At 44.7% G+C, this 14,486-nt stretch overlaps 1 protein-coding gene across 5 annotated transcripts in view; it reads right to left on the bottom strand.

Annotated features, from left to right (window-relative positions):
• Positions 1-12,570, bottom strand: part of LOC120062401 (UDP-N-acetylglucosamine--peptide N-acetylglucosaminyltransferase 110 kDa subunit) — a 40,328-nt gene extending 27,758 nt beyond the window's left edge. For 3 of the 5 annotated variants that reach the window (XM_039012354.1, XM_039012355.1, XM_039012356.1), the window contains exons 1-6: positions 12,191-12,570; positions 9,753-9,936; positions 8,954-9,197; positions 8,614-8,682; positions 4,371-4,487; positions 3,603-3,682 (exon numbers count right to left, since the gene is read on the bottom strand). In XM_039012354.1, coding sequence (XP_038868282.1) covers positions 3,603-3,682; positions 4,371-4,487; positions 8,614-8,682; positions 8,954-9,197; positions 9,753-9,936; positions 12,191-12,227 — 731 coding nt within the window. In that variant the 5' untranslated portion in view covers positions 12,228-12,570. The remainder of the gene's footprint in view (positions 1-3,602; positions 3,683-4,370; positions 4,488-8,613; positions 8,683-8,953; positions 9,198-9,752; positions 9,937-12,190) is intronic. The other 2 variants (XM_039012357.1, XM_039012358.1) reach the window with 1 other exon arrangement.
• Positions 12,571-14,486: the final 1,916 nt, after the last annotated feature.

Here is a 14,486-nt window from a genome sequence, read left to right as displayed (position 1 = left end):
ACAAATGACTCGAGCCTAACCATGAAAAACAATAATAGTATCTCAATGTAGCTTATTTGAAAAATCTTTACAGCTCTCTTTCAATAAAGACGCAGCATTAAAAGAAAGAAGTAATGCTCTGATCCCATAGAAACATCGTAAAACAAGCCTACCGGATTACTTTTTTATCCCTTGCAGAGCTTCCAGCCATGTCTGTCCGGAGCTCACTGGGAAACAGAGCCGAGAATATTTTATACAATTAGCAAGTAGCCAATGTGATTTATACAGCCTATCAACCAAACAAACTGACCCATCGACTAAATGGGGTCAGCCCTAAACTCGATGGATTTCTCCATTCACCGTGTCGACAGGACAGCGGGAGAAATCGAGGAGGGGCTTTTGCCACTTCGACAACTGGTGTGCTGACTAGAGCGTGGTGGAGGTGTCGACTCATTGTTCACCACTTTTGAAATACATGGTCAAACGCTGCCCCTTTTCCTTCCAGGGGCTGCTTTTCGGGGTCGCCGGAGATATTTATTCCACGTCATTAAGACACTTGATGGCCAACTTTCATCAACAAGTCTCCCTTGCCACGTGGCACCGTCATAGGATGCCACCTTCCCAACAAGTCAGTCAAATTTCTGCTCTGCTAGAGCTGTCCCAGTCAACTGTAAGTGCTGCTATTGTGAAGTGGAAACGTCTAGGAGCAACTATGGCTCAGCCCCGACGTGGTAGTCCACACAAGTTCACAGAAAGGGAAGGCTGAGTGCAGAAGCCTGTAGCGCATAAAAAATTTGGTTGCAACACTCACTACCGTGTTCCAAACTGCCTGTGGAAGCAACGCCAGCACAATAACTGTTTGTCAGGAACTTAATGAATTCAGTTTTCATGGAAGATCACCATACGCAATGCCAAGTGTCAGCTGGAGTGGTGTAAAGCTCATGGTTTTTCATGGTTCGGGCCCCTTAGTTCCAGTGAAGGGAGATCTTAACACTACAGCATACAATTACATTCTAGATGATTCTGTGCTTTCTACTTTGTGGCAACAGTTTGGGGAAGGAGGCTCTTTCCTGTTTCAGCATGACAATGCCTCTGAACAAAGCGAGGTCCATACAGAACTGGTTTGTTGAGATCGGTGTGGAAGAACTTGACTGGCCTGCACAGAGCCCTGACCTCAACCCCATCTTACACCTTTGAGATGAATTGGAACGCGGGCTGCAAGCTAGGCCTAATCGGCCAAAATCAGTGCCCAACCTCACTAATGCGCGAGGCTGAATGGAAGCAAGTCCCTGCAGCAATGTTCCAACATCTAGTGGAAAGTCTTCCCAGGAGAGTTTAGTGAAGAGCACTTTTTGCCAGTCCTGTCTGGTCCAGCGATGGTGGCATTGTGCCCATAGGTGACGTTGTTGCCGGTGAAGTCTGGTGAGGACCTGCCTTACAACAGGCCTACAAGCCCTCAGTCCAGCCTCTCTCAGCCTATTGCGGACAGTCTGAGCACTGATGGAGGGGTTGTGCGTTCCTGGTGTAACTTGGGCAGTTGTTGCCACCCTGTACCTGTCCTGCAGGTGTGATGTTCGGATGTACCGGTACAGGTGTTGTTACACATGGTCTGCCACTGCGAGGACGATCAGCTGTCCGTCCTGTCTCCCTGTAGCGCTGTCTTAGGCGTCTCACAGTACGAACATTGCAATTTATTGCCCTGGCCACATCTGCAGTCATCATGCCTCCTTGCAGCATGCCTAAGGCATGTTCATGCAGATGAGCAGGGACCCTGGGCATCTTTCTTTTGGTGTTTTCAGAGTCAGTAGAAAGGCCTCTTTAGTGTCCTAAGTTTTCATAATTGTGACCTTAATTCCCTACCGTCTGTAAACTGTTAGTGTCTTAACGACCGTTCCACAGGTGCATGTTCATTAATTGTTTATGGTTCATTGAACAAGCATGGGAAACAATGTTAAACCATTTACAATGAAGATCTGTGAAGTTATTTAGATTTTTATGAATTATCTTTGAAAGACAGGGTCCTGAAAAAGGGACGTTTCTTTTTTTGCCGAGTTTATTTTCCATAACCAAAAATATTGCATTTTCAGCTAGTGTACAAAACCGAAAGTACGAGAATAATAGAAATAGTGCATATAGAACAGTTCTACATCTTGGATTTGCTTTCAATGAGAAAGACAGATCTATAACTCACATTTCTATGTGAATATGCAAAAAAAGTTATATATTCCAGCTTTAAATAAAAGGTTAAATACTACAGAAAGTCAGATTATGTACAATTTATACTATATAAAACATACTTACCCACAAGATACTATACTACCCTTACAAACCAGAACCAAGGCCCGACAAACGCTCTACTTGAGGCAGAAACATTGGGTTTGTGCGCTGCTGCTACTACCTACCACTACCAAATCTACTACTACCTACCCTTACTACTAAATCTGCCTACCACCACCAAATCTACTACTAAATCTGCCTACCACCACCAAATCTACTACTAAATCTGCCTACCACCACCAAATCTACTACTAAATCTGCCTACCACCACCAAATCTGCCTACCACCACCAAATCTACTACTAAATCTGCCTACCACTACCAAATCTACTACTACCTACCCTTACTACTAAATCTGCCTACCACCACCAAATCTACTACTACCTACCCTTACTACTAAATCTGCCTACCACTACCAAATCTACTACTACCTACCCTTACTACTAAATCTGCCTACCACCACCAAATCTACTACTAAATCTGCCTACCACCACCAAATCTACTACTACCTACCCTTACTACTAAATCTGCCTACCACCACCAAATCTACTACTAAATCTGCCTACCACCACCAAATCTACTACTAAATCTGCCTACCACCACCAAATCTACTACTAAATCTGCCTACCACCACCAAATCTGCCTACCACCACATCTACTACTAAATCTGCCTACCACTACCAAATCTACTACTACCTACCCTTACTACTAAATCTGCCTACCACCACCAAATCTACTACTAAATCTGCCTACCACCACCAAATCTACTACTACCTACCACTACTACTAAATCTGCCTACTACCACCAAATCTGCTACTACCTACCCTTACTCCTAAATCTGCCTACCACCACAAAATCTGCCTACCACCACCAAATCTACTACTAAATCTGCCTACCACCACCAAATCTGCCTACCACCACCAAATCTGCCTACCACCACCAAATCTACTACTAAATCTGCCTACCACCACCAAATCTACTACTAAATCTGCCTACCACCACCAAATCTACTACTACCTACCACTACTACTAAATCTGCCTACCACCACCAAATCTGCCTACCACCACCAAATCTACTACTACCTACCACTACTACTAAATCTGCCTACTACCACCAAATCTGCTACTACCTATCCTTACTCCTAAATCTGCCTACCACCACAAAATCTACAGCTACTACCATGCATATGGTTCTGTGTGTGTTTGACTTTCTTCAAAATGTAATTACAAGGTGTCAGAGCGTCATATGAGCGCCTATGGCGCACTAGGTGAATTGAGGATAATTAGGACTGAACGAGGGAGTGTCTTCAGGTCTAACTCGTTATGCCATGGGAAAAGTCTCTGACCTGTCAAAGATGCGAGCCTCTTTCAGAACGTTGCCCAAGTTGATGTAGGCATCCAGGAAGTTGGGATCCAGAGTCACAGCCTGACAAACACCCATAAATACATACATCAAAACAGACAGGACATAACTGTATTAGAAGTGTGTTAAACATTTCCTCCAAACACCAGTTGTAATGGGAAATATTTAAGATGAATAAAGTTCCTATTCAGTTTAGAGTAATTAACACAATGCTTAGCATATTTATATAAGTCTTCCCATGTTATCCACATGATTTTAAGTGTTCTATTTGTGACACAGGTTGGTCACAAGATGTAATGCTGGATGTTACTCATATCTGTTGAAAGGGACTGACGCCAGACTGCAGTTTCAAGGAGACTGATTGTTGTTGTATTCTGTTGAACACTGATTCTGTGGCTAGCAGCCGACAAGGTCTTGGCTTTCTGGTGCTGTATAATTACGATAAGGACCTTCTCTGCGAAGGCCAAGTTAAACATTCTCTCCGCTGCTGTTGCAACTTGAATTAAACATAGATTTTCTGATTGACTATATCCACCACTGCGCTTGCTTTTGTTCACCTGAAAAATCTCCTTTAGACCAGTGAACAGGGACAGAACAGTCCACAGTACTCTACTTAAAATGTTCTCAGACATTAATAGTATTGTGTGTGAATTATCAAATGTTTCAGCCCAGACATGAATCATTAGTTAGTGACAGACTATCCTGGTCTGTCCTTTGTTTTTACATCATCGGCTGTGTAGAAAAGTCTTACCTTCTCAAAGTGGTGTATGGCCAACCATATCTCTCCCTGGGCGTTGAACACACAACCCAGGTTGCTCCAAGCCACCGCAAAGTTAGGCTGAGTCTCAATAGCCTTCAGGTAACACGCCTTCAATGGGTTAACAATCAAAACCAGAGGAGGAGAGGAAGAGTAGCGGAGGAGAGGAAGAGTAGCGGTAGGAGGAGGCGAGGAAGAGTAGCGGTAGGAGGAGGCGAGGAAGAGTAGCGGTAGGAGGAGGCGAGGAAGAGTAGCGGTAGGAGGAGGAGAGGAAGAGTAGCGGTAGGAGGAGGAGAGGAAGAGTAGCGGTAGAGGAGGAGAGGAAGAGTAGCGGTAGAGGAGGAGAGGAAGAGTAGCGGTAGAGGAGGAGAGGAAGAGTAGCGGTAGGAGGAAGAGAGGAAGAGTAGCGGTAGGAGGAGGAGAGGAAGAGTAGCGGTAGAGGAGGAGAGGAAGAGTAGCGGTAGAGGAGGAGAGGAAGAGTAGCGGTAGGAGGAGGAGAGGAAGAGTAGCGGTAGAGGAGGAGAGGAAGAGTAGCGGTAGAGGAGGAGAGGAAGAGTAGCGGTAGAGGAGGAGAGGAAGAGTAGCGGTAGGAGGAAGAGAGGAAGAGTAGCGGTAGGAGGAGGAGAGGAAGAGTAGCGGTAGGAGGAGGAGAGGAAGAGTAGCGGTAGAGGAGAGGAAGAGTAGCGGTAGAGGTTGTAAAAAAAAATATTTGAAGACAAGAAAACGGGAAAAAAAAGAAAAAAAAGTAGAGGAAACAGAATTAGTGACCGTTCTCAACTAAAGCAAAAAGTGAGTGTGCAGCATGGGCTCGCCTGCGCTGAAATCTGCGGCGCTAAGCTGCCTTGCTTATTCCTACGCTGCGCAGATCCAACCAGCACCCACACGCAGACCGACATTCTGCAGTTATCATCATGGCCTCACAACACGAGGAACCGAAACGACTAGACTTTTCTGCTGCTTGGTTATGAAAATGTACAGCCCTTAAGCTGCTGATATGAGTGTAGGAAAATAGCTAAAAGATATTCAAATGTATAAAACCAGTAACTGGTTTATACAGCAACTGATATTTGATAGCTGACTATATTTACTAGCGGTATCTCTCACAACCTTGAATGGCGGGTGCTGCGTGCAGGTGGAGGTCCCTGTAATGCGTGCGCACAAAAATCTACGTGGGCGGGCGTGTCCTAGGTGTGTCTGACTACAACCAAAGTCACCCCGCACGCCACCGACCCTGCTGCTGCTTAGCAACACACGGTCGTTGTTTGCCGCCGCCGCGCTCGCTGACCCCGGCCACGTTGCGGTCCGGCTGCAGACCCAGAGTCCCGGAAGACGCCCTGCTTACCCAGACTGCCACACTCTGTACCCACAATGCCTTTCAGAACCAATGTGCGGCAGGGGAGAGGGTTGGGGTTAGAGGTCATTGAGACCGCAGCCAAGCGGCTGGTTAGATAGAGGGGGAATACAGAAGTGGAGTTTGAAGTTTAGGGGCATCAAGATGGCCTAGTGTCTGATGCCCTAAGAGGAGGATAGGAGAGTTGATCTACCACCAGAGCCCAGGGGCTGTTCCGCAGGGCAATGGGGAAATAGAGGAGTTGTTTTAGAGAGACAAATTGTGTCCTATTGGAGGTTGGGGGTACGCTGGGTGCCAGGCTGACAGAGGGCGTCGGGGGGAGGGTCTGTACCCAGCAGGCCAGGGGGGAGGGGGGGAAGGAAGCGTCGCTTGAGCCTGAGGCCTTGGAAGGTTTGTTCGCTGCGCAGCCCCTGCGTTACTACACACTCACAGCGCCGTCTGCATCATCCGCAGAGCACTGCAACTCCAAAACCAAGAAGGAAAAGAACTCAAATCAACAGGGAAAAAATGCAACCAACAAGTAAGAGTTAGATGGTTCTTACTTTTTCTTTACTTAATATTTTCCCGCTAATTGCTTCCATGTTTGGTATATATTTTTTTGAATGTACTGATATAGGTTTTGGCCGTTGTTGTCATGGTAATTTAAGGTATTTAAAGGAATGCTTACTGTACTTCTCTTTTTGTTTTTGTTTGTTTTACTGTTCTTTTCTTGTTTTGTTTCTCTGCTCTTCAGAGGAAGCCACAAGACAGAGGCATGATGTAGTAGTAGTAGTAGTTCGTGGTTTTTTCTGTTGCTGGCAGTTTACAAACCCGTTACCACATTGTTTGGACTTTGAGGGGCGGCAGCCTCAGCAGCTGGTGGTTGAGGACTGATGCTGCCCTAGTGATCCGTGTTTCAGCCAGGGCACCTAGGGTACGGTAGCAGGAGTAATGTCATCACCCACCTGAAACAACCTTCTAAATAACATCATCAGTCGTGGAAAAAACCCAAGAGACAAAATAAAACAAGAGCGTTAGTAAAAGTTGGCAAACAATACATTATTTTTCTCTCCCTCTCATATGGAAATTAAATAAAACAGCACAAAAAATAAACAGCACAAAATTAAGACAACCTGCTCTGTTTATATTCATGTTTATTTATTTTTAAAATGATGTTTCGGGGGTGGGGGGGTTGGCACGAGGGAAGAAAGGCTTCGATAAAATGTGTTATCAATCACTAATATTAATAGTATGGCCAAGCTAGGAGAACGGAGGGAGGATAACTAGCTTGATCTTCATCAAATGAACTGATGACATTTCTTTGGGAATAATATGTCATAGCATACGCTTTCCTTCAACCTCTTCTTCAAAAAGGATTTGTTTTAATGCTTGGCTTTTTCTTTGTCCTGTTGTGCATGAATCCTGGCCAATGGGGAGTGAGAAGAAAAGCCTTGGTTGTGTAATGTTTGGACATCTAGAAGCATCCATAGGTAGCTCTGAAATAAAGAGGGTTTCTCTCTAACCCAGCCAACTGAACGCGGGCGGCGGAGTGCAGATTGTGAGCTGTCTGCCTGACGCAGCATCGGACCGTACTACGGGCTCTTGTAAGGAGGGGTGTGTGAGAGATAGGGTATGCAAACGTGGTACAGTCCTGACTATTCTATTAACCCACTCTAAGACAGCAGGAACAGTCAGATAAGATAACCAGTAGGGTCCAGTTGGCACTAGTGACAGCATTGGCTGTTTCTGATCAGATGGGGGGGGGGGGCATGTGGAGCCTCTGATTGGGGTGTAGCTGGGGTGTCAGGAAGGCAGCTCTTAGCGCCACACTCCACCGTACCTAGCGAGCGCGCGGGGGGGAGGAGCAAATGCGCAGGGGTCGGCTGGCCTGGCAGCTCCCTGGAGCTCCTCCCCCTTCTGGCACCAAATAAGATGGCCTGGCACCAGGTCACCTAGCAAGATGTCAACTCCACAGCTCCAGCTTCCACCCAACCCAGGGAAGGTATAGATATCGTATCAGGGAGATGAATAGAGATATCACTAAAAAAGAGCCAATGTATGCATGGCTTAGAGGTGGTAAATAAAGAGGGATTAACAGGGTCAGAGGGCACTCCATAAAATACAAGACTAGCAAATCGGCATGGGTACGGAGTAGTGGGAAAACTGGATTGAGTGGTGGAGTTGTCAATTTGTTGTTAAATAATTGGAGTAATGTGGTTTGGTTAGAGGCCATCTTATCTTTTGCATTGCAGAGATGAACTATCTTCATCAGTTCATTTATCAGTCCAAGACCGAGCCAGCATTATCCCTCCAAAACCACCTTTGTTTATATCATTTCAGGAGTTTTTAATGGGAAGGAAAAAGATTTTTTTTATTGCTAGCAATTTGAAAAGCCCAGCCTTTCTTCCTGTGAGGGGAGGGGAAATGACCTGAGGTTGAGAGGTCAGAGCACTGTGAGTGGAAGGAGGGGAGTTGTGTGGGGGTGTTGGGAGTGGAGCTAGGCTCAACAGGAACAAAGTATAAAGCGGTCTGAAAAGTCACTTAGAGGAAAAAAAGAGGGTTTAATGGGTTGGGGGTCTAGAGAATTTATCCCCCCCCCCCCCAAAAAAAGCCTCATAAGAGGGAGGGGGAATCTGCCCAGAGTCAGGGTGTACTGGGGTGGGGCCTGCCCAGGGCGATAGGGCCTGCCCAAGGCGTAGTTGGGGGCCTGAGATGGCATCAGGGACAGAAAAATCACACTCAAGTGAATGAGTAGAGTGAGGGGGGGAAAAGAGCACTGGCTCAAAGGGGGCGGGAATATAACTGACAAACAAAACATCTACAAAAGAAATTAAAGTACAAAGTAAATTTTCAACCAAAAGAAAGATAAGCAAAAAGCTGTGCCGGTGTCAAGCCCCTGGAACATACCTTAGCCTCTTCCAAACGCCCCAGGGCTTTGAGCAAGTTCCCCAGGTCGCTGCGGACACAGTACAGATCCTGAGGGAAAGGAAACAGATTAGAGCTCCAAACCAGAAATGCACTACTAGACTGACTAACACGTCATTTCAGATCTACTTTTTGAGATCTACACCCGCATTAACATCTGCTAAATATGTGTATGTGACCAATAACATTTGATGTCAGATTGGGGTAGCTTGAGGGTGCAAGACATGTTCAGAGTCAAGGTCTGGCAGAACACCAAAACACTGGGTTTTGTGCTGGGCTGCTACCTTATGAGGTACACGAACTGGGTCCAAGGTCTACTCACAGGGTTGTACTGTAGGGCTGAGACGTAGGCCTGGACGGCGCCCTCCATGTCCCCCGCTGCCACCAGGGCTGCTGCCAGGTTGATGTACCCGTCGATGAAGTCTGGTTTCAGCCGCAGGGCGTGGCGGTAGTGCTCTATAGCCTCCTGCAACTGGCCGCGCTCCTTGTACACGTTGCCCAGGTTGGAGTAGGCCTCAGCCAGCATAGGATTCTGCTTGATGGCCAAGGTGCTGAAGTGGGCAGATCTGGAAGGACGGAGGGGGTGGTCACGAGGCTGGTAGGCAGTACTGGAGAGATGCGGTGGTGTGTGGTCCAGTACTGGTACTTTGGTCAATGGGAGATCTCATTTAACACACTAGCTGGTGTGTTGTGAGATAGTGGGACAACTAAATGATTGTGTGTGTGTGTGTGTGGGGGGGGGGGGGGGGGGTTAAACATATGGTTCATTCAAATCACTTGCTTGTGCTTATAGTACATAGTAAGAGCAACAAGCAAAAAAAACAGAGAAAAACAGTCAAATCCAAGCCAACAGCTGGATCACCTGTGAGAAGAGAAAACTCCCACCACCCCCTGTAAGAGTCCTTTTAGAGATGCAGGAAGATTACGGACAGACCAGCTGCACAGCCAGCCATTCCTTACTCCTCAACACCACAGATGTGTAGTAGTAACATGTACTGTAGCAGCCAGAGTGCTGCAGCTTCAGCCAGTCACAGTGGACCCAGTATTCTCTCCAGACCAGGCCCACCATGTAGACTGACTGCAGTGTGAGCTGACCTGACAACCCTCGCTGCCCACCTCACCTGTCGAGCCTGCGACACTGGAAGTGGATGGAGGAGAGCAGCAGTAGCACGCCCGTGTTGTCGGGCTCCTGCCTCCACAGCTGCATACAGTGGCGCTCGGCAGCCTCAAAGTCACCCGACTGGTATTCCCGGTGCGCCAGCTCGGCCAACCCTTGGAAGGAAAGCATACGTTGTTTTGTCGGTTCTGTATCACCAACACCCAACAACCCGAGGAGGGGGGAAACACGTTAGAAGAGATGGAAGAACATGAGGACAGAGACAAAAAAATAAACAAGATAAAGTACTTGAAATCAAATCAGACCATTTATAAAATGCCCTTGGGTGCTAAATAATTGCACCGTTGAAGTAGATCAATCAATAGTTTAATACAAATCGCTGTGTAGCAATGGACTGTCAATCACAGGGTATTAGTCACGTTTTAAGAGACAAATATGTGGCTATAGGTCAGATAGCTACTGTTATATAGGCCAAGAAGTCAACCGTCTGTGAAAATAGCAGCAGGCATTCTTCCTTTGAAAGATACACTATGTGACCAAAAGTACGTAGATACCTGCTCGTCAAACATCTCATTCCAAAATAACGGGCATTAATATGGAGTTGGTCCCCCCCTTCACAGCTATAACAGCCTCCACTCTTCCACTAGATGTTGGAACATTGCTGCCACATTCAGCCACAAGAACATTAGTGAGGTCGGGCACTGATGTTGGGCTTGTAGTCGGCGATCTAATCATCCCAAAGGTGTAAGATGGGGTTGAGGTCAGGGCTCTGTGGTGGCTAGTCAAGTTCTTCCACACCGATCTCAAACCATTTATGTATGGACCTCGCTTTGTGCACGGGGGCATTGTCATGTTGAAACAGGAAAAGGCCTTCCCCAAACTATTGCCACAAAGTACAAAGCACAGAATCGTCTAGAATGTCATTGTATGCTGAAGCGTTAAGATTTCCCTTCACTGGAACTAAGGAACGTAGCCCGAACCATGAAAAACAGCCCCAGACCATTATTCCTCCTCAACCAAAATTTACAGCTGGCACTATGCATTCGGGCAGGTAGGGTTCTCCTGGCATCCGTCAAACCTAGATTCGTCTGTCGGATTGCCAGATGGTGAAGCATGATTCATCACTACAGAGAACATGTTTCCACTGCTCCAGAGTCCAATGGCGGCGAGCTTTACACCTCTCCAGCCAATGCTTGGCATTGCGCATGGTGATCTTAAGCTTGTGCACGGCTGCTCGGCCATGGAAACCCATTTCATAAAGGTCCCAGCAAACAGTTCTTGTGCTGATGTTGCTTCCAGAGGCAGTTTGGAACTCGGTAGTGAGTGTTGCAACAGAGGACAGACGATTTTTCCACTCTACACGCTTCAGCGGTCCCGTTCTGTGAGCTTGTGTGGCCTACCACTTCGTGGCTGAGCCATTGTTTGTCATAGACTTCCACTTCACAATAACAACACTTACAGTTGACCAGGGCAACTCTAGCTGGACAGAAATTTGAAACTGACTTGTTGGAAAGGTGGCATCCTATGACAGTGCCATATTGAAAGTCACTGAGCTCTTCAGTAAGGCCATTCTACTGCCAATGTTTGTCTATGGAGATTGCATGGCTGTGTGCTCGATTTTACACTTGTCAATGGATGTGGCTGAAATAGTCGAATCCTCTAATTTGAAGGGGTGTCCACACTTTTGTATATATAGTGTAGCTAACTAGCTAAATGATTAGCCGCTGTTAGCTATATAAGAGTCAAGAGCTAAAGAAAAATTGTGAATTAGGATTTTAACTAACGTTAACTAGGCATCAGCTTCGTTATAAAAACCATCAACATTTGCTAGTTAGAACTGTCTGACACGAAATATTATGAAAGACGCAATGTTGTGCGATTAAATGAAAATGGACCAAAGTAACGTACATAGCTAGACGAAATGTGAGGTGATTGTTTACAAATGTAACGTCACGCTAGTTGGCGGACAAAACCAACCCCCATCAACATCTAACGCTACCTAACAGTAACGTCAGCTAGTATAGTTAAAATTAGATTGATGCCTAAAAATGTATAGGGAAAACTAAACGGTCTATAAACAAAATAGTCAATGCACACAGTGTCAAATAATTATCCACGTTACCTAGGTAAATTGCATTGTATCAAACGTTGGGTAAGATAACTAAAATTAAGTTTAGCGAGATTATGGTCAAGATAGCTAACACAATAACATCCTTCGGGCTTCATGATTGGCGGGTTCACCTACCAACATGATCCGTTTTGTGTATTTACACAACATATCGCTACATAGACACACCTGGCTAAGTGACATGCTATAATTGAAGTTGGCGCAAAATTTGGATTAGTTACACGCCGGCATAAAGTTTTTTTTTAAATGTTTCTGCAAGATGTTAGCAGACTCGTGTCATGTTAACAGCGTTAGCTAGTTAGCGAGAGCTCTACCTGTGCTGTCAGCCACGTTTCCCACGGAGCTCGCCATCTCCTCGGTCTTCGAGTCTTGCACGGTGGTCGTCAGTGTTGTGGTTTGATAATATCAAATTAAGAGAAACGTTTAATTATATGCGTCGATTGGTCGACGTTTCTAGAGCTGTTGCTAGCTAAAGCTGTTAGCCTAGCTATGCTAACCAGAGTCAATGCTAGCTAGTCAAGAAGAAAGCCACTCTCTTTTCAACAGTTGGCTAGCTCATAAGCGATTTACTGTCCTTGTAATATATACGTTTAACTGCTAACAATCAACGTACTGCTACGGGACTCAAATAATTATTCCTTCAAATTCGCAACCATGAAGTGCTGCTTCGTCTTCAACAAAGCGACTCTCGAGACACAAAATGGCGAATGAGCCTCAGCCAGGGACACATTTTTTGACAGAAAATAGATCCAATGAAAATAATAAATCCACAAACTGTACAGAAAATGAGCGTAATTTATTAACATTTTGATGTCGTATGAAATATTCATTAATTATTCAAAGAGCACAAACCCAACGTTTAAAAACGAGTATATGCAAACATTTTGTAAATAATAATTTTAGCGCGGATAGATACACAATCGCAGTGAGGTTTTTTGTTACGCATCATTCCCACATGTGCACTGCGGCAAATCGAAGGCGAAGAGAATGTTCTGAAAATTGACATTCATTTGAGGGTTGTGAAGAGAAACCAAGGCAGTTAGCAGATGGAGAGACTGAATTGTTATGACATTGATTGAAAGACAGAAAAATGCATGTGTTTGTTGTCTAACTAGAAGTAGTTTAAACGTGTCTGGCTAGGGGCTGGAGGCATAGCTGTTCACACCAGTGGTTGACCTCTTTCTCGTTGCAACATGATGAAACGATTGATACATATTCTTACTTTTCCTATACCCCCTCTGAGAATTGTTGTGTCCATGTACAACTAAGTAGTAGGTAATGTGCAGTGATAGTGCACACTTTGGCAAGGTGAGCGCCACCGACTTTAGGCATTTCATTTTTTGACCACGACCAATAGGGGGCAATCGCTACATACCTTTTGATTCATTGTTTTTTATTTAATTATTGTACGGAAATGTCAATAATGTAAAGCACAGGTGTCAAACTCATTCCACCGAATGCCGAGTGTGCGGTTTTCGCTCCTTCCTTTTACTTAATCGACGAATTGGTAAGGAACTCCCCACACCTGGTTGTTTTGGGCTTAATTGAAAGGAAAAACCTGGAGCCACCATAGGCCCTCCATGGAATGAGATTGACACCCCTGATGTAAACGCTCTGCAAGATTGTCATGCACAGCCTATTATTATACCGTACATGTTTATTCTTATCTAATTACACACAGCTATGTATATCCATTCTATGCATAACCATGTCATGTTGAACTTTTGACTGTATTTGTGGCGAAATTTACATGTGAATACATGTTACTCACCAGTGGTGTAACACACTTAAGCAAAAAATACTTTAAAGCACTACTTAATTGTTTTTTTGGGGGTATCTGTACTTTACTATTTATAATTGACAACTTTTACTTTTACTTCACTACATTCCTAAAGACAATTATGTACTTTTTACTCCATACATTTTTCTTGACACTCAAAAGTATTTTTTTATGCTTAGCAGGACAGGAAAATGGTCAAATTCACACACTAATCAATAGAACATCACAGGTCATCACTATTGCCTCTGATCTGACGGACTCACTAAACACAAATTATTTAACGTAAATTATTTATGGATGTTGGTGTGCCCCTGGCTATCCATAAATTAAAAAGATTTGCTTAATATAAGGAATTTGAAACGATTTATACTTAAATTTTTGTTACTTAAGCATATTTTAGCAATTACATTTACTTTTGATACTTAAGTATATTTAAAACCAAATACTTTTGGACTTTTACTCATGTAGTATTTTTCTGGGTGACTTTCACTTTTACTTCATTTTCTATTAAGGTATCTTTAATTTTACTCAAGTATGACAATTGGGTACTTTTTCCAACACTGTTACTCACAAATGTAACCAGTTTAACAAGGCTATAACTTTTGTAAATACTTAATTTTTTTGCTAGAGGGGCCTGTAACATGTCATCTCTGGTGTGCAAGCTCTTTCTCTCCACTATCTCTCTCTCCTTTCTTTCTCTCCACTCTCTTTCTCTCCACTCTCTCTTTCTCTCCTTTCTTTCTCTCCACTCTCTCTTTCTCTCCTCTCTTTCTCTCCACTCTCTTTCTCTCCTCTCTTTCTCTCCACTCTCTTTCTCTCCTCTCTTTCTC

Source organism: Salvelinus namaycush, chromosome 17 (assembly GCF_016432855.1).
Source record: "Salvelinus namaycush isolate Seneca chromosome 17, SaNama_1.0, whole genome shotgun sequence".
NCBI classification, from domain to species: domain Eukaryota; kingdom Metazoa; phylum Chordata; class Actinopteri; order Salmoniformes; family Salmonidae; genus Salvelinus; species Salvelinus namaycush.
The sequence above is the reverse complement of the archived record's forward strand: the minus strand, read 5'-3'. Positions and strand labels throughout refer to the sequence as shown.